General features: G+C 40.5%; 1 protein-coding gene across 1 annotated transcript in view; it reads right to left on the bottom strand.

Moving 5' to 3' along the window:
• Positions 1 to 3,005: 3,005 nt before the first annotated feature.
• The window catches only part of SLC43A2 (solute carrier family 43 member 2), a 49,332-nt gene continuing 32,533 nt past the window's right edge, over positions 3,006 to 19,804 (bottom strand). The window contains exons 6-14 of the mRNA XM_075196714.1: positions 17,767 to 17,859; positions 15,401 to 15,534; positions 15,114 to 15,316; positions 13,989 to 14,135; positions 9,746 to 9,884; positions 8,386 to 8,518; positions 7,805 to 7,878; positions 6,899 to 7,022; positions 3,006 to 6,078 (exon numbers count right to left, since the gene is read on the bottom strand). Coding sequence (XP_075052815.1) covers positions 5,917 to 6,078; positions 6,899 to 7,022; positions 7,805 to 7,878; positions 8,386 to 8,518; positions 9,746 to 9,884; positions 13,989 to 14,135; positions 15,114 to 15,316; positions 15,401 to 15,534; positions 17,767 to 17,859 — 1,209 coding nt within the window. The 3' untranslated portion in view covers positions 3,006 to 5,916. The remainder of the gene's footprint in view (positions 6,079 to 6,898; positions 7,023 to 7,804; positions 7,879 to 8,385; positions 8,519 to 9,745; positions 9,885 to 13,988; positions 14,136 to 15,113; positions 15,317 to 15,400; positions 15,535 to 17,766; positions 17,860 to 19,804) is intronic.

The raw sequence follows: 19,804 nt of genomic DNA, 5'->3' as shown, positions 1-19,804 counted from the left end.
CACAGGCCGCACAGTACACCAGATTGCTACTGCTGTGAGTGGCCACCACTGTTTCCCACCTCTATTAGGACTAGCTGAGCATGCTTGGGGCTTGTTGATGCTGAGCTGATCAGCATCCACTATCGAGGAGAGGATGGAAGAACACTGAAAGAGACAAAGGTACTGATTCATTTTCAGACCAAACCTGTATGCAACTTGCGTTTAAAAAACAAGCACAGAACTTGAGCATAGTTCCGACCATATTCAAATACAAGCGAATCTCAAGACATGTTTCCATTTGAATCTGGGTGTATGTATTCTCTGGCTAAATGTTACTTGCCGTATGTAGACAGACAGAACACCTTGATACGCGCCTGCCTATGTGCAATTATAAAGTCCTATCCAAACGCATGCACCAAAAATATACTCAGAAATATATAACTCATAATTTTATAATCATTAATAAAAATATTTGTAAAAAACCCTTTCATTTCATCATCAATTTATATAGCGCTACTAATTCCGCAGCGCTGTACAGAGAACTCGCTCACATCAGTCCCTGTCCCATTGGAGCTTACAGTCTAAATTCCCTAACATACAGACAAACAGAGAGAGAGAGAGAGAGACATACTAGGGTTATAATAAATACATAAGTTAGCATTTTCTAAATATTCCATACTGTCTAGTGGCACGAATACATACAACGACTATGCAGTGTTTGTCATCTCAGGACTTGAATTGTCCGCATCTGTGTTGGCGTGCCCTTATGGTAGATTGCCTACATTCATCCGCATCTTGCTTCCCACGTTACACCCTTTAACTCATCGGCAGTTTTAAGTTTAATTTGCGTTCAGACATGAATTGCATGGAATTGCGTTCATTGGGATAAGGTCTGTTTCTGAGCATGTGCAGAGCTATTTCACGCAACATACAGCACGCAAAGGGACTTGCATTCGAAGATGGCCCTAGGACTTAACCAGTGACAACTTCTTCAGAAAAAAAAACTTACTTTATAATCCAGCTGGATTTTAAGCAAGTCTGTTTCTTTCAAGACGATGTCACTGCAGGAACTTGAAGGGCTGTGACTGGCCTTGCTGCATCATTGCATGCCGCACTGATGCACCAGATGGGGAAAGTGGGCGACAATGGGGAAAATTTGTGGGGGCCCACCCATAATCCATGCCTCTCCACCTCTCTGAGCATTGTGTTGCACTTTTAGTTTACAGAAGCCCACATGTGATAAATACCACCTTTATGTGCTTTGGGTGTCCTCCGTCTTCTCTTCCACCCTGGCAGCTTCGTTTCCAGGAATGCATCCAATCCGAATCTCAATGGTGAAGAGCTCGTCAACAGGTGTGACTGCTTGGGAACATTTTGATTAACTGCCTTCACTTATTTAGTGCAGTCAATTCTTTCATTCAGTACCCATTGAGAGGTGCAGTGATTTTTGTCTGTGAGCTCCTGTCTACCTTTGACCTCTGGTTGGATATTGAACCTATGCTATTGCTTGCTATGTGCCCTGACCTCTGCCTGGATTTTGACCACCACTGAAAGCTGCCTGCTGCCCTGACCTCTACCTGTCACTGACATGGTTTCCCGCCTGCTCTGACGTCTGCCTAGATTTTGGTGGTAAGAGAGAGCGGTGGAGGTTTGAGTTGAATTATCTTGGCTTAATGTCCATTCTTAAACCCTAGTAAACACTCTTTGATGTTGATGATCCAAAAATAGAAGTAAATTAACCAAAAACACAAATGTTATAATAGCAAATTTAGTTTAAATGCAAAGGAGAGATTGGTCTTTTGGTTCCTATCCCCTCCCATTCTAACACTCACCCACCCCCTTACATATCTTTATCATGTTAACTATATTTTGTTTTATTTTATTTTTACAAAATGAAGTTGGATTTAGCCTGTGAATTGTGATCCTGAGGTTTTCTTTCCCTGGCTATCTATTGCTTTGTATTGGACTAGTTTATACACAAAAAGTAAGAAAAACAAAAACACTTACATCACAGTCTGTATTATATATTACTGTCTATAATAGTTGTGTTTATTATGTCCAATTTCTCATGCAATGTTGCTGTAATTACCACCCTCGTATAATTTCCAATTAGCTGGTTGATAATGATGACAATTGTATATTTATTCACTTTCATAGATGCCTAAATGGTTAATCTCAGCTAACATATTCTGGGATACTCTATTTGTGTGTATTTAGGTATCTGAATTTAAATACTGAACTGCTTAACCCGATCATATATGTACCTATGGCCAAAACTAAGGTGATTCTTTGTGACTATTGTCAAACAGGATCTTCAAGTGTAATTTCTTAATATGTGTATAGCATATTTAATATAGATGTAAATATCAGTATTAAACAAAGATTGGAATTGTGCAGGATATGTAAATACTAATCGTGAGTATTCTACAACCTCGAGGTCCAGTAAAATGAGCATGAAAGAATGATAGTGGTGTATCAGAACCTAGATATAAATATATATGGGCAGCACAGTGGCCTAGTGGTTAGCACGTCTGCCTCACAGCACTGGGGTCATGAGTTCGATTCCCGACCATGGCCTTATCTGTGTGGAGTTTGTATGTTCTCCCTGTGTTTGCGTGGGTTTCCTCCGGGTGCTCCGGTTTCCTCCCACACTCCAAAAACATACTGGTAGGTTAATTAGCTGCAATCAAAAATTGACCCTAGTCTCTGTCTGTCTCCCTCTCTGTCTGTCTTTGTGTGAGTGTGTGTATATATTAGGGAATTTAGACTGTAAGCTCCAATGGGGCAGGGACTGATGTGAATGAGTTCTCTGTACAGCGCTGCGGAATTAGTGGCGCTATATAAATAAATGATGATGATGATGATGATATATGGCTGCTGATTAGAAATATTCTCAGAAGCCACTAATACTCTAAGTGACAAATGCCTGTCAATCACAGTGTGAAACATCTACTTATAGCCTTACCCCCCCCTACACACACACACACACACAGTGACACTCTAACAGAGAATCATAGTACAGGTGGTTGGATATAAAAAGGGTTTATTTTTTTATATTTCAATAGTAACAACAAGCACTGTATGTAGGATGTATAGGTACAATAAATGCCTACTCTTGAGAGCTTACAATCATTTTGCACCTGAGGCACTGAGAGATACAGTGATTTGCTCAAGGTTGCGCAGTGCTGGCCCTCGGTGTTCCACAACATATGGAATTTCTCGGTCTCTTCTCCTGAGGGCCAACTCAGTGTTAGACGTGTTTGACACAGAGGGAAAGAATTGCTGTATTGCTCTTGTGCTGTATTTCCCCCTTGCTGTCACATGATCACTCTGCTTGTAGGAGATTGGGAAAAAAATACTGGTACTTCCCTGTATTACCACTACGGCAAGTTCTACAAAGAAAAGTTCACATGGTTCTTTGTAACTGTTGTACAAACAGAATGCTGACACATCTAGCACATAAAAAAGGAGAAGGAAGAAGTCATGACACACAGTGGGGGAAGCCATTTCTGGGCTGAACCAATATGCGGCCTATGAATTTACTATGAAGCAGTGACATCGCCCAAGTGTGCTGCACACTGTCTCATGCCTTAGTGGTGGCGTTCCTTCCTAGTGAATTTATAGGCTACTTTCTCATGAATATTGGTTCAACCCCCAAAATGGCTGCCTCCAACGTGTGTAGGTGACAAGTGGACGTTACTGTTCTTTCTTAAGCTGATTTTAGCAATCTGGGGTTATATTTACTAAACTGCGGGTTTGAAAAAGTGGAGTTGTTGCCTATAGCAACCAATCAGATTCTAGCTGTCATTTTGTAGAATGTACTAAAGAAATGATAACTAGAATCTGATTGGTTGCTATAGGCAAAATACCCACTTTTTCAAACCCACAGTTTAGTAAATATACCCCCTGGAGTGTTAATACAATACTGCTTCTAATTGCAATCTTCCTAGTGTGGAAAACATTTTCATCTATGGCCAATCACTAAAATAATGGTTTTGATTCCTAGAAGTGACTGCAAAGTGATTTACATTTGAGGATTATTGGCGAAGGCTCTGATTTTATCCCCAAAGGAAATACTAACACAATATTTTTGACATGTGTGCAACTGGTCACTGATAGAACTGGTTATAGGAATACAAATCACACCCTGCTATGACCGGTATATCAGGACCACATAACAGGTACACCGTGGTCTTAGGAATACACATCACACCCTGCTATGACCGGTATATCAGGACCACATAACAGGTACACCGTGGTCTTACAGAGGAGTGCACTGGAGTGAGAATGGATAATCCCTAAAAATGTATGTGGACATTTATGAAAACTATTCCACAGGTAACTCTGTAGAAAGGATTAATAGCAAACAATCAGAGTATGTTGTTTCTACAGCAAAGTTTAGAAAATAAAAGCAACTATCCAACTTGCTGCTTCAGACAACACCACATTTTCTAAAAAGTTACTTGTACAACAGTTTTCATAAGTGTCTCCCACAGCATTTAATTAAAGGGATAATTTGCTGAGTCAGAAATACGAAGAGATACAACACACCCAGAAGATAGAGAGAAAATCAAACTAAATGATTGAAGTAGGATGGGAGATAATGGAAAAAAAAACCATAAACTACATTTAGGGTGAACGAAATGAAGAATGAAAACCACTAATTAATGTAGGGATACAGACACTGGTTTCTGCTTCATCATACTCGTTTGGTCATCAAGATGCTCAAATTTGGATAAAGATATGTGACAAGGAGTTATTTCCAGCTCCATCAAACAGAAAGCAGTTCACAAACAATATATGTCCAAATATAAAAATACTTAATCATGCAAGAAACATAAAACAGCATATTCATGTAAGTCATTTCTATAAAAAAAAAACATTTTTAAACAGACACAGGTATTGCTTAGAACACAGACTAGAAACCTGTGGCAATGTCACAGATGCTGCACCCGATGTCTGTGACTGGGAGATGGAGCGCAGCAACCTGTTAGAGTGCCACATATTCCTGGATTACAATGTAAGAATCAGCCAGGTCTAAGGATATTATGGCACAACAATTGAAAATGCATCACAACAGAGTTTCATTCTCATTACCTATATTAACATATAGGATGGATGTGTTATCCCTTTTAAACTGATATGTCTGCTTTTCTCTACTATAACTATAATGTGGAAAGCAGCGAGTTCCATTAGTGTAGAGAGAGAGAGTTTAATGAACGCGTGCACATTCTCCATTGTAATACATCAAATGCCAAGGACATTGTGCTGCAGGCTGGAACCAAACACCTCACTTGGCACAATAACTTCATGTTTACCGAATGCCAATGGTGGCCGTGCTCACATTGTCTGCTGCTGCCTTCTTTGGTGGTGGCAAGATGCAGCTTTGCCTAAACGACTTCAAGAATACTCCCGTTTCCCAGGGGAGCCAAGGTTCTACTGGCACAAGAGACATTATCAGAACTGGCCATCATGCTAACTGGATCATCATAGAAGTAATTATAATTGGAATCGTAATTCCTGCTATTTCTCTGCTGAGAACGTATATCCAGACAGCAGGGGATAATCTCCAGCTTTATGGCAAGTTAGCGCAGTACAACTCACGTCACCAAGAGTTACTGCTGAAACATGCATCCCTTTAACAAAGGAGGAAGAATCCCCAGTTCAATCGCTGACATTAATACAAGTTTGCCTTATTCCCCACAACATATGTTAAACATTGGATTTTATTGTAAAATGAATTGGTAGATTGTTGTGACTAAAGAGATTCAGCCTCCTTTCCATTACGTTTGAAGAGAAGGATGATTCACAGGTTGGACACGGAAAATTGAAATATGTTCTAAGATGGTGACGTCTTAAGCTGGAGTGATACCTTCCCAGAGAGAGTATGGAAAGGAACATAGTGAGGATACAGGCCTAGCATCTGCCTGATATGATTTAGACAAATGCTTCATGATCAGGAGTGCCATTTATTTTCAGGTATAATTTTGAATCTTCAATCTTCTGTTTCCTCTGCCGTTCCAGACTCCGTTTAAAGAAGATGAGGTAGAGAGGGAGGCAGAACCCAAACATACTCACGCCCAGTAGTCCAACATTGACCTGTCATTATAGAAAGAGAGCAGCATGTGTAAGTATGAGCAAAAAATACATATAATAAAGGATAAAGCTCAGCTGAAGGATAACTTAATACCATGAAGCGGATACAAATATCCAGTAACCGATAGCAGCTAATCAGGTATGAGCTTTGATCAGTCTAGTGTAAGCTAGATCAATGACTGATAGTTTAGTACACCATGTTATTAAATACAACCGTCAGATCCTTACATTTGTAATTTTATGGTGGATATTTAAATAAGCTAGAGCAGAACAGTCCAGCTGGTGGCCCTTCAGCCATATGCAGATGACATGTCCGCCTGCTGCAGCTCCTAGCAGTCTGTGAGCTCTCACACTAACCCTGCAGTCACGTCAAGCTGTCTTATTTACTACACTGGATTTACATTCCCTTTACAACAAAAGGCAGTTTCATTAGCTGCACAGTAAAACTGCTCTGGCTTCACTATGTAATATCACTGTGGTCCCCTTGGCTAAAACCAGCTTGGCACAGGGATGTCATGGGAGACATTGTACTATGGTTCAAGCTTATAGAATTTTCTGTCCAATTCTGAGGAAAAATGGCATCTTTAAACATGACTATGACTAAACTATATTAGGAACACTGCAAATTCTTCTGTGAGGTATTCAGGAAAGGACCTTCTCCCTATTTTGTCATTAATGATATATCTACTTCAACTACGGTCAACCACTGTCCTGATGTTTTTCTGCAATGTGCACTTGTGGAACTATATAGATAAATCTAAGCATTCATATTACATATGTGCATTATTTGCTCTTATTGTTCTCTCCTTAAACTAATTCTTACCCATAGTGGATCCCCATTCAAGGGTCCCATCATAGCCAAGAAGAGCGGCTGTTGAAGAAGTGCAAAGAGAGCGCTAATGAGAGACTGCAGTCCTGTCAAACTACCAAAATGTGTTGAAGGATATCTGCAAAAAGAGACATGAGGTTGTTACATTACTTTTTCATGAGCTACATTTAATTTCATTTTTAAAAAAAATATCATGAACTGATTTTATATATTTCTAAGTATAGTAACTGGAAGATCTTTAGGATGCACATTTACTGGCTAACAGTGATGTCACCAGTTCCTAGTGGAAATAGAAGCTGCCTTGGAGCATCACTGTTGTCAATGTTTTTTTTTCCTTTGGTGAATTTCACATGAGCTACGTTTTGATTTGTACATTTTCAATAGAGAGAAATAACATAATTGTTGCATATATATTCCATAAAAAATGACAACGGTCTTAACATAAGAGACACTCAAACTATTTGAGGCAGTTCGAAATTCGATCAAAAACCAATCTCAAAAATATTGAAGTTCATTTTTTTGGTCCAACCACAGCAGTGTGTTTTTTATAAATGGTAAAATTATCACTCAAATTCGAAGTTTGAGTTTGAGGTTCACAGATAAATTATGTTAAAATAAATGTATTCAAATGGGTGCATTTTATAGTATTTGATACCTTTCTTTTAGTTTGAACAGAGAACATTACTGTGTTTGAGTTAGAATTTGCAGTGCGCATGAAAAAAATTCTATACAATGTAGCCATTTAAGCTTGAATCTGTTCCCCTCGCTTGAACTTAGCTATCTAGAGTTTGAGAAGTTAGCGGAAATTTTCTAGCTTTGGAACCGATTCGAAAACAGAGTATGTTGTTAATTTAAATAAAAAATGGCTAAAACGTGCTTTATAGGGTATTAGATACTTACACAGCAGCATAGAGTCCTCCCACAGCAGAATGGATGAATCCTCTCACTATTGTGTGCAAAATAAAAGACAGGATCTGTAAAACAAGCAGAAGTATGACATCATCACACTGCACTATTGTAACATAGTAACATAGTTGAGGAGGTTGAAAAAAGACACCAGTCCATCAAGTTCAACCTATTTTGGATCTCCTGCGATCCTGCAACTATATTTGAAATTAATCCAGAGTAGGCAACCGCCCAATCTGTTTCAATTTTGAAAATCCCCCCAGACTCAATATTGCAATCCAATTTTTACCCTATATCCACTACTATCCTTTATTTTAAATTAACGGTCGTATCCCTGGATACACCTTTCCACTAAAAATTTGTCTAACCCTTTCTTAAACATATCTATTGAATCTGCCATCACAACCTTCCCTGGCAATGAATTCCATATCTTGACTGCCCTTACTGTAAAGAACCCCTTCCTTTGCTGGTTGTGAAATTGTAGCGGGTTCAGAAATGAGCAATGGTGATTTGTTGTGAGAAGGAGACAGAACAATGAGCAGAACATGTACATTGGAAACTCCAATCTAACGTACCTGTAATGGCAGGTTAGGAATGAGACATGTGACTCCAAATCCCACCAGTAACAAGTTGGTGAATGCAAAAGCTCTTGTTGCATTTGTGATCTTCTGAATCTGACGATCTGGTTTTTTCTTTTTCTTTGCATCTCTACAGAAGACAAACAAAGCCCTTATGACCTATTGTGACTACATATATGGATACATATTAAGAAACTAGTACTCTCATGTGGGCAATAGAGCGAAGCTGTAGTGTTCATATAGAGAAATGTATACCTGTATCATGACTGGTAAACCTTATGGCGCTCCATTAAACTACATCTCCTATTGTGCTCAGCATGTATTCTACTCTAATACTAGAGGTTGAAAAAAAGACACAGGTTCATCAAGTTTAGTCTTTCATAAATTCTAATTGTGTTGATATAGACAAAGGCAAATCAAAACCGCAGGTGACAGCTGGTAATTTGCCTCAAAGGAGAAAAAGTCCTCCCTGATCCCCAAAATGGCAACTGGATAAATAGTTTAGCTTAATCATCCCCCTAGTGTCCAGTGATTAGAACTTTGTAATAAAGACATCCAATCCTTTTTTAAAAGCAGTTAAGAAATTTGCAATCCTGACCTCTTGTAGTAAGGAATTCCACAGCTTAAGCACCTTTACAGTAAAGAACCCCTCTCTTCCTATGTCAGACAATAGTGAAGCTATCTCCAAAACCGGGTTCTTTACTGTGCATACACAAGGGGTAGAATGGAATCACAGAGCCCTCCCCCAGATTGTGCTATAAGGGCCAGCTATGTACTGTGCCACCCATGTGAAAAAAAACCTGTGTTTACTGGTGTTGTCTTTTAAGTGCCAATTATGCATTCTGTCATGGAAACTTCACAAAATGGGTTATGTGAGACAAATGGGCAATGTCTATTTGTGGTGTACACATAATTGATAAACATTATACGAGTGCAAAAATAGATTTTTGTCTGGACAAAAACACACCTGTAATAATTCTATATAATTCTATATGGTGAGGTCTTGCAGCATAGTCCTTCAGGCTGCGGGTCCTCTCTTTTGCAGAGAAAGGTTTATAGTAATAATTATAGGTGGGAACGTCTGCCCCAGAGACTGACAGCAACCAGTGTGAGAGTGGGACTATCATCACAGGTATGAAATACTTCAGTATCTGCCATGGTAATCCCTGACCCCTCTGGCTGCTTTGATATAAATCCCTGCCTCCGTTAACAAGTGTAATACACTGCTGAATACTCCAGGTCAGACGGTTTCACCTAATCAGAAGACACATCCATACTGAGTCTACCTTCATGCTATGTGCATAGACATATTCTGTGCTTTCAGACCTAAAGTTATATTAGGGAAATGAACACATACTGATCAGCGTCCTTTTCGTCCCCATCATCATTGCCATCATCACAGTCCTTGAGCCTCCAGTCCATGATGTATCCAATCACAGGGGCTGTCATGAGGCACAGCAGTTGTAATACTCCAAAGATGGATGTATAGAGGCTGACTGCAGAGAAACCAAGCAGTGCTATTAACTACAGGTTTACAAACATTGATAACAACTTAATAATTATTACTTCAAGCAACAATGTAAAGCAAGTATGAATTGTTTTAGAAAAACAATACAACAGGAATAGAGAAATATGGGGGTAAATGTATCAATCTGCGGGTTCTTCAACACCCGCGTGTTCAGCCTCTTCCGCGATTAAATTTCAAGCGGCGCTGCATTGTAAAGAGAAGTTAACCCTTTACAGTGCAGCGCCGCTTGAAATTTACTCGCGGAAGAGGCTGAACACGCGGGTGTTGAGAAACCCGCAGATTGATACATTTAGCCCATGATGTTTGTGTAATTAGCTTGCATTCATTTGAGTGCTAAGTGCAGTGGAATATTAAGTGTCCATACCAATGAGAACACAAAACTGAATAGTCAGTAAGCATGTATTAAGGGGTTGTCTGCTTTTTGGAAAACCACACCCCTCTGTGTGTTCTGCTCATCCCCCATGTACCAAATAGGGGTGTGCCCTATAAAAAATTATAAATAGTAATAATAATAATAATAATAATAACCTGCTTGACAGCAGCTGCAGGTCAAAAGAACTCAAGTTATCCAGTCTTATTCACAAGAGCTGCATACAAACTCTGTAGCATTAGACAAGCTACAGGAAAACAGGGGTAAGGGCTGTACACACAGAGGGGGGCTGTCTAAAAGTGGAAAAGCCTTTATTTAAAGCCTGCATTAAGTAAAGGAACAATCATTATACACTATCCGATACCAGTGGATTTAGTGAGGTAGAACAGAGAAACAGACAAAACATAGAAGCCCTTCACTGGATCTATTTATTGTTTTGACCATAAGTATAACCACATATTTTGACCTGTGATGCATTTGGTCAGGAGCCGAAATCGGCTCGATCACTGCAAATTAGACAATATCACCAAATTCCTGGTTAGTAGTTTTGCTTAATGACCAGATTGTAGCCTGTGGGACGGAGCTATTGTGGTGTTGAAGAGACCACAACAAGGACTAGAAAAGTGAATTGAGAAAACACTGTGAGCTTTCTGCTACGTACACTGTTTAGAGCAGTAGAGGTAATGGGGGCATCCTTGTTAAGTGATTGTCGCAATTAGACAAATATAATGGGAATTTATTTAATGGCGCTTTAAATATGTAGAAATAGAATGTATTAGACAGTTGGTCTTGTGTCTGGGTTTCATAGCAATCCTTCTTAAAGCTTACCCGTGTGCATCACTGTGTGTGGAAAGTAAGGCAGCATGTGACAGCAGAGGGAGAAATACAAGAAGAGAGTTAGCACAGACATATGGGAAACTGCGTCACACTGGTACAGAGGATGACTGAATGGTGAAATAAAAACTGGATCCAGCCTCCCAGAGCAAGCAGAACCCTCCACTTTACAGGCACGTCTCATGTCTGATGAGTGTGCTCTGCCGAGTCAGCAACTAGTACAGAGACGGGAAGTGAAATACTAAAAATATCCAATATCAGCAGAACGACTACGTAACTGAAATGTGGAAGTTATTATACAAAGAAAAATCCAATTACATGGACAAACTTTAATCCATGCCATTTGTACTTGTATCCCTAGTTGACCTTACTCACTATTAACCTATATTCTATGTACAGTGCTGGTACAACATAAACATATCCAACTATTCCTAATAGTAAGTCTCCCAGAGAACTGACTTTACAGCGTACACACTACATACATGTGTCACGTCTAGTAATAAGGACATGGCAGGCATTGTGAACACTCTACCTATTTGCAGAGCGTGGGGGGTGGGGGCATGTTGTGGGTAAACAGACAAGTGCTGCAGACTCAGACAGTCATGGGACAGGTATTTAATAATAGGGAATTGAGCAATATAAGCTGCCTATTAACTGTAGTCATTATGGACATAATAAACTAGGCATGGGCAACCAAATTCACTGCAAATTGCTGAGTATCATGGAAGCTGTACTTGGAGATCTGATATGCTGTCGCTGTTGGATCAAGTACCAGCCACTAAAATAACAGCATATTTATATTACTGGCTCCAATACCAAATAAAGGGTTAGATTTACTAATGTTTCTAAAATAGAAAAGTGGAGGTGTTGCCCATAGCAACCAATCAGATTCTAGTCATCTATTATTTTCTAGCATGCACTACATAAATGACGGCTAGAATCTGATTGGTTGCTATGGGCAACAGCTCCACTTTTCTGTTTTAGAAGCTTAGGTGAATTTACTCCTAAATCTCTTACATTGTAACCTTATTTGTGCAGGGTCATGTTTACCTTCTGTATCATGTAATTGTATGTCTGACAATCCCCTCAATGTACAGCGCTGAGTAATATGTTGGCGCTTTATAAATAAAAGATAATAATAACCAGACTGCTGATACAAATGCAGAAAAGGGACATCTGCTAAGTACTACAAATTTACCATGGTTCCAGTGACGCCATGTGTACCCTTAGACTAGCCACATATACTTATGTTCTTTCCTTCACACACCCTAGTGTCTACATCCCCCGCTCTTTTTTTTATCTTTATCCTCTGTGACCCAGCCCTACTGAATATACATCCTCCTTGCACCTCTTATCATTGCAATAAAGACTTTCCTATGTCTAAATGTCTCCACTGTTTATGCCCAGAACAGAGCTTGATCAGTTTGTGGCTCTGTAGCTGTTGTGGAACTACAAGTCCCAGGATGTTTTGGAGCTGGAAAGACATAGGCTACCTTAGCTCTGTAACTTTTCATATGTTCCTCAGTTAGATTACAATCTCTGTCATCTAGTCATTAATATATGTCTGAATTGTATTTATTACATGTGTGAGTAACTGACTGATCTGTTTACAGAGCACTTTGGATAGAATCAATATTTTATATAGGTACAACAAAGCCCCAAATGGAGGATAGTTTACCAGCAATACAATAGATGTCTCTGTTCTGTGGACTTTATTAAATGTTTTACTTGTACAAAATAAATAGCTGAGATTCTGTTATTTATATATATGCAATAGGCATTAATCCACCTCATTAAATAACATTTTGCAATATATGATGAGGTTTCCTAGTGGCACAATTGCTGTTGATATCCTGAGTATTAATATAAATCCTCTGTTGTTTTCCTCATTTGCGAATCTATCCATGTATTTTTACATGCCAGTGAGCCTGTCTCCTAACATGACTTTCATCTCATGTTTTCATCCTTCTTGATAGAGCAGGTTTAAACTGGATTACGCACATTGAACTTCTGCCACAAACAATTTTGCAATCTGGGATGAGTAACTGAGGTAAGCAGCACATGCTAAAAATAGTTTTGACATTGGGGGGCGCTGTAGACTCACAGACATTGCAATCTTAGCTCTAGAATGTGCAGTGACAACACTGACAGAGGGAATAAACAGCCATCATATCTTGAAATGAGCTTTTATATGAAGCAGCTTTGGGCATAAAAAGGATCAGATCATAAAGATTCCTTCCTGTTTTGAACTGGGCAAGATGGCCTCTCCATATCACAATAAGAATTAATTTAATAAAGGCAAAGGTGTGAATGAAAAGCACTGAATAATGTAGACCTGGACAGGTAGTGATCAGTGCTGAAACAGAGCTACATTATACATATATTATTATGTAAAATGAATAGCAAATAACATACAGCAAACACAGGCAGAGCAAGCTGACAGGATAAGGTAGTCCTGATATCTAGGTGTGTTTTATCTTCAATGATTGCTTTGCACCCTGTCATAGAATGAGTCATGTGACACAAGTGGGCAAGGCCTGTTTACAGATACATATGAAAGACTACATGGACATTGATGAAATCTGGTGCACAGGATGCAATCCATACCAGCCAATCGAACATTTGCGTGAATTGCCTAAACTATACTAGAAAAGTGTCAGGTAAATCTGACTGCTATGGGTCAAAGCACATTTTCCCCTGTGCTCAGGTTTCCATATATGTCCGCCACAGGTCTGGCTTGACATTGGCAAAACATACCTGAAACCAGACTTTATAATCAACAAGCTTTATTGAGAGAGACAACTGCACATGTACACACAGCAGGAAATGTATATAACAGTGCAGAGTTATCTGCAACAAGCCACTTACCAGTCTCCAAATTTCCATCCACCAGGAATTCCAGGATGTTGTTCATGGCCCCCATGTAGAAGATGAGACGGAGTTGGGTAACACACATCGTAATAAGGCTGAGCAGTAAGATGGGGCTGAACACGCTCTTCATGAAGGATGGTGTTGCTGCAAAGGCACAGATAACATAACACTTACTCAATAATTCCATCATATGACAGCAGTACATTAGTGTATATGTGATGCTCTGTGTTGTATGACATTATATAGGGAAGCTTGGGGTCACAAAACAGCACAGGGGATAACAACTCGCTCACAGGCTGCTGATTGGATAACTCTGAGCCAGAGAGCAGGAGTAATGTATTTACACACTTTTGTTATCATGCAAAGATGGTGATTTTGTGACACTACAGAAGAACATACAGTGAAATGCAGAAACAAGTAAATAATGGGTCAAAATATTTGGGGCAATGCACAGTACATAATGTCAAATGGGAACTAATTAGAATTTTATGGTTCTATGTACTAAAGTAAATATGGAGATGAGTCTGTTGCATTTCCACTGTTTCATCCACATTTGCCTCCACTCTGTGCGGCCATCTGCCAGGGACAGCGCCCATTGTGGTCAGACACAGCTACAGCATGCATGATAAATCTCATTGCAATGCGTCATGAGCACAGCTTCTGCCTCTCTGTATACAGAGCTGGAGAGGGTTGGCCCTGCAATTATACGGCAGAGATTCTTACATATAACACCGCTTTGCTCTGAATACAGAGAAAGACAGGGACTCATGGGCTCTATCTATGTCCGTACATCAAGCCCTATGTTTGTAAAAATCCAATTAATTTATATCTTCGTGCACTGAGCAAGAAACATCAGGACAGGAAATTAGTGAATTGATTATTGCAGGAAGCTGAGATCATTCCAAGCAGAAAAGCCCATTTCTAACCATAGATAATAAACTCAGAAGAGATGACAGAACGTGCATTATGTTCTGTGTGCCCAGCAGTAAAGGTTTAATGGAAAGTGTGATATTTTGCTGGAAAACATAATAGGTGCTTTTCCTAGACAAACCTTTCTGCAGTGTAACCTTTGTATTTTGGCTGAGGTGATTATACATATATAATGTAGGCCAAGAGATGTACCTGCATTGTCAGCTTGGCATTTCACCTCCAGATCTACTGTAGACAGGCACAGCTTATTCCCTTCCTGCAGTGCTGCCAGCTCTTTGGGGTTTTTCATGGAGCTTCCTACACTGAGTCTTCGCCCCACAGTAGTCACTTGTTTGTAGAACTGCTTCCCTGTGATCTTGTGGTCAAAGCCCAGCCAGCTGAACTTTATTTTCACACTACAGTCAAGGGAAACTAGATGAACATGGTGCAGACTTAACATTACAGCAGAAAGCCGGTATAAATATATGTGATGCCCTTACGTGTAGTCCATGTCCTCTGGTCCAGGGAACGGCTCCAGGGGCCAGTTGAAGAAACAGTTGAAAAAGACGAGTACGGCACAAGCAGCCCAGACAATCAGGATAGTGATAAAACTCACACCCAGATCATAAATAACCTGTAGAACAAAACAGATAACATTTTATTAGTTTTAGAGTTAACAGGTACACAAAAATCTGGAAACTTAAACTCTAATATTTCTACAGAGGTTTTAGATCTAGTTCAGAGGCCTGCAGCCCAGAACATCCACTGCTAGCATCATGTGACCATTTACACATATGTACCTGTTGTATTATTATTATTAATTTTTATTCATAGGGCGCCACTAGGTGTCCGTGGCGCCGTACAGGGACAGACGAGATTACAATACGAGAAGAGACAGCACAGAACAGTAAACAATAATCACAGTAACTCAGTAAGCTCAAGGCACAGCTAGAGGGGCGGGGGAGGGGAAGGTCAGCCAACAACGGCACCTAGGAGGGAGGGCACAGATGAGAGGGAGACCCCCAGGAGGAAGAGGAGGGAGCGAGAGGGGACGGGGGAAGAAGGTCCTCGAGGAGGAAGGCTGGGTAGCTGGCGAGCAGAGTTAAAAGTGGTGAAGACAGGAGGAGAGAAAGCCCTGCTCAAAGGAGCGTACAATCTAAGGGGTGGGGTAGACTGACAGAGAGACATAGGGGAGAGAGGGAGAGACGGAGGAGCGGAGGATAAGGATAGGGGAAGGGGAGTGAAGGGGAAGAGTCCGAAGTAAAGGTAGGAAGTTAAGTGGGAGACTGGAAAGCTTTAAGAAAAAGGTGGGTTTTTAAATACCGTTTGAAACTGGACAGATTAGGGGAAGTTCTGATGGAGGGAGGGAGCTTGTTCCAGTGGAGGGGGGCAGCCCGGGCGAAGTCTTGGATACGTGCGTGGGAGGAGGTGATCAGGGGGGAAGAGAGGCGACGGTCATTGGCCGATCGGAGAGGGCGGGATGGAGCATGAATAGAGAGGAGGGAGGAGATGTAGGGTGCAGTGGAGTTGGCGAGGGCCTTGTATGTGAGAGTAAGGAGCTTGAACAGGATTCTGTAGGGTAGGGGGAGCCAGTGAAGGGATTGGTAGAGGGGGGAGACAGAAGAGGAGCGGCGAGAAAGGAAGATAAGCCTAGCGGCAGCGTTAACTACAGATCGAAGGGGAGCGAGGTGAGAGTGGGGGAGACCAGTAAGTAGGAGGTTGCAGTAGTCCAAGCGGGAGATGATCAGAGAGTGAATAAGACATTTAGTGGCATCTTGGGGAGAGGAAGGGCCGGATGCGAGAGATGTTGCGCAGCTGGAAGCGGCAGGATTTAGCAAGAGAGAGAATGTGGGGAGTCGAGAGGAGTCGAGGATGACCCCGAGGCAGCGAAGTTGGGGGACGGGGGAGATAGAGGTGTTGTCAACAGTGATAGAGAGGTCAGAAGGATGTATGTAAGATTGAGGAGCCTTATCTAGATCATGTGATTCAGAGTTGAATAACACGTAATTTGTGAATGTTACGAGTTACTCCTCTGTAGAACACATAAGAGAAGAACATATTATTTTGATTGGTCCATCATGTTTAGCCCTTAAAGCTGCTAACATGCCTAAATCTAAGGTTGTATATCATCATCATCATTTATTTATATAGCGCCACTAATTCCGCAGCGCTCTACAGAGAAACAAACTCAGATCAGTCCCTGCCCCATTGGAGCTTACAGTCTAAATTCCCTAACAAACACACATAGACAGACAGACAGACTAGGGTCAATTTGTTAGCAACCAATTAACCTACAAGTATATTTTTGGAGTGCGGGAGGAAACCGGAGCACCCGGAGCAAACCCACGCAAACACGGGGAGAACATACAAACTCCACACAGATAAGGCCATGGTCGAATTGAACTCATGACCCCGGTGATGTAAGGCAGAAGTGCTAACCACTACGCCACCGTGCTGCCCATGTATACTGATGACATTATGGGAAATAAACAAGCATTCACCAGCTCACTATTCAAGAACTGTCCACAGGTAACTAGAGAGATAGATCTTCAAAGTAAACACAGTTTGGCTGGTATCCTCCAAACAAAATAAAAAGCAACCTGAGTTACAGAATAGATGAATGGCAACCCCTTAGGCCTTGGCAACATGGCTAATGTTGTGTCAGCAACACAAATGACACGTTTTACAGTAACAAACTTACTAGCAAAGAAATAAGCTACATGGCCAGCGACTTTATAGCAGTAATGTTTGTTTAAATCTAACAGTTAGCAAGACCTTCTCTCTTATCTTCTTGCCAACATGACATTTAGAAGTCCTAGGTCCTTAGCAGGTCGCACCACGCTGTAATGAGAGGATAAGTACTAACCTTGATGAAGGGGAATGTGACAGCGGATGAAGCATAAGAACCGATCATCAGAGCAATGAAAGTTGAGCGCAGGTCACCAAACATATTGGGAAGCTGTAATAAAGAAGTGAGACAGAAGAGTTCACTGATGGAATTAGCACGTTCATATATTCACAAGGGACAGCACACAATGGCTTCACACAGCTAAAGAATTATAGGATTATATCTGAGGTTTGAGCCATAACGGAAATTAAAAGATGTTATCAGTTTCTATTTGACAGCATGGATCTACAGTACGGTCTTTATGACAGACGCTTATTGTTTGGGCATTGTTCTCATGTAAACTGCACAGCATGAGCCTGCAATGTTATAATGAGATACACTGCTATTATTTCCTGTCAATGCAAGAAGACTTTAAGCATTTTTAAATACAAGCTCTTTTTGAGCACAAGACACATATGACACTATTATTAGTTGTGTTAATTTATAGGGTGCCACAAGATTTTGCAGCGCCGTACAGTGGGGAAATAAGGGACAGTGCAAAGACAAAGAGGCAAAATACAGAACAAGCAAAAACAAAATACAAATCATTAAAGAGGCATAATGCATTGATGTCATTCCTTCTGACATGTCCAATTTTAGCCCAAAAACAGGTGTCAATTCCTGTGCTGTTGACATCTGTAATATGACCAGCCCCCCTCCATATTACAAATAGCTTGAGATGGGCTCATTTTTGCTGCACCTTACACAATAGTATATTAATCCATCCAGTTGTCTTCAATATCATCCTAAAAAAAGAGGACTGGATGGACTGAGTTCTCCAAAAAGTCCCGACTTACACTAAGGTGGGTCCCAAGTAAGGGAACAACTCTGTTTGCTACATGTGAATGGGAAATATATATTAAGTGTGGTTTAATTAACTACATGTAAATGTTATTTTAAAATGAAAGGGAAAAAAAGAGAGCAGGAAATTGTATAACATGTGATCATGTATTAAGGTATGGGCTGTACTGGAATAGCACATACATAAAGTACATGCCTATTGGAGTTAATATGTACCCATGCATGATGTATATTTTTTGTGTACCCTGGCGACAGTACATTTATTAGAAGAGGTTACTGCCATATCTACAATGGGTAGAGGGACAAAATGCCATCCTCTTGGCTTACACATATGCCCATTGCATTCATGAAACACCCCTGGATGGGATAGTTTTGAAGCAAGAATAAAATAAGTGGTGTTTGCACGATTGAGTATACATGGGCCTCAATGGCCTGAACACCTGAGACAGAGATGGGAGAGGCTGCGGATAAGCTCAGGACAACTTGTCATCTAGTCTCCTCTTTGGTAATCCTCTAATGCACTGATGTCTCACCTAGTTTATTTAAAGCACTAGAGGAATTCTTTCATTGTGACTAAGGACAGGAACAAATCAATAACACACTGCACCTGTCTATGCCTAACACAGGCAGATTAAAACACCACCACCAGTTTTACAACTAAAAGGTAACTGGCGTTTAATGTAAGCAAATGAATGTGCAGACTGATCAGCAGTCAGTGTTCACAATGATGAAATAAATGACATACTGCGATCTAGTTCTACCGGTCACAAAACTGCAGTGTTGTAAAATGCCCATCTTGGGGAACAGCCAGCAACAAAGTGTTGTGCTAACACGTTGCAGATTAACTAAAGTGTTAGGGTACGTTGTATTTCTCTTTATAAACACCATCCCTAGACTTGTGTACTGCCAGAGTGCAGGGGGAAGAGTGTATTGCTTGGCATGGCACTTGTTCCCACGTGGAAAAAGTAGCCAGATGAGTGTTCTTAAGGAGGGCCTAATGGTCGGGGTCCCACTATGTGTCTGTCTATAAGTGATACAGTGTGTTTAAACAAATAGTTGTGTCTAATATAAGGAAGATCCCTATACACTATAGTCACAGAACCCCAAATTCTGCATATAATAATAATATCTAGCTATTTGTTTTTTTAAAGAAGTTGTAAAAATAAGAGTCTTACACATATATCTCTGCTTCTAACATTTCACATCAGATCAAACC

The sequence above is a fragment of the Mixophyes fleayi genome, chromosome 2, assembly GCF_038048845.1.
Source record: "Mixophyes fleayi isolate aMixFle1 chromosome 2, aMixFle1.hap1, whole genome shotgun sequence".
NCBI classification, from domain to species: domain Eukaryota; kingdom Metazoa; phylum Chordata; class Amphibia; order Anura; family Limnodynastidae; genus Mixophyes; species Mixophyes fleayi.
This window is presented reverse-complemented; position numbering and strand designations above follow the sequence as displayed.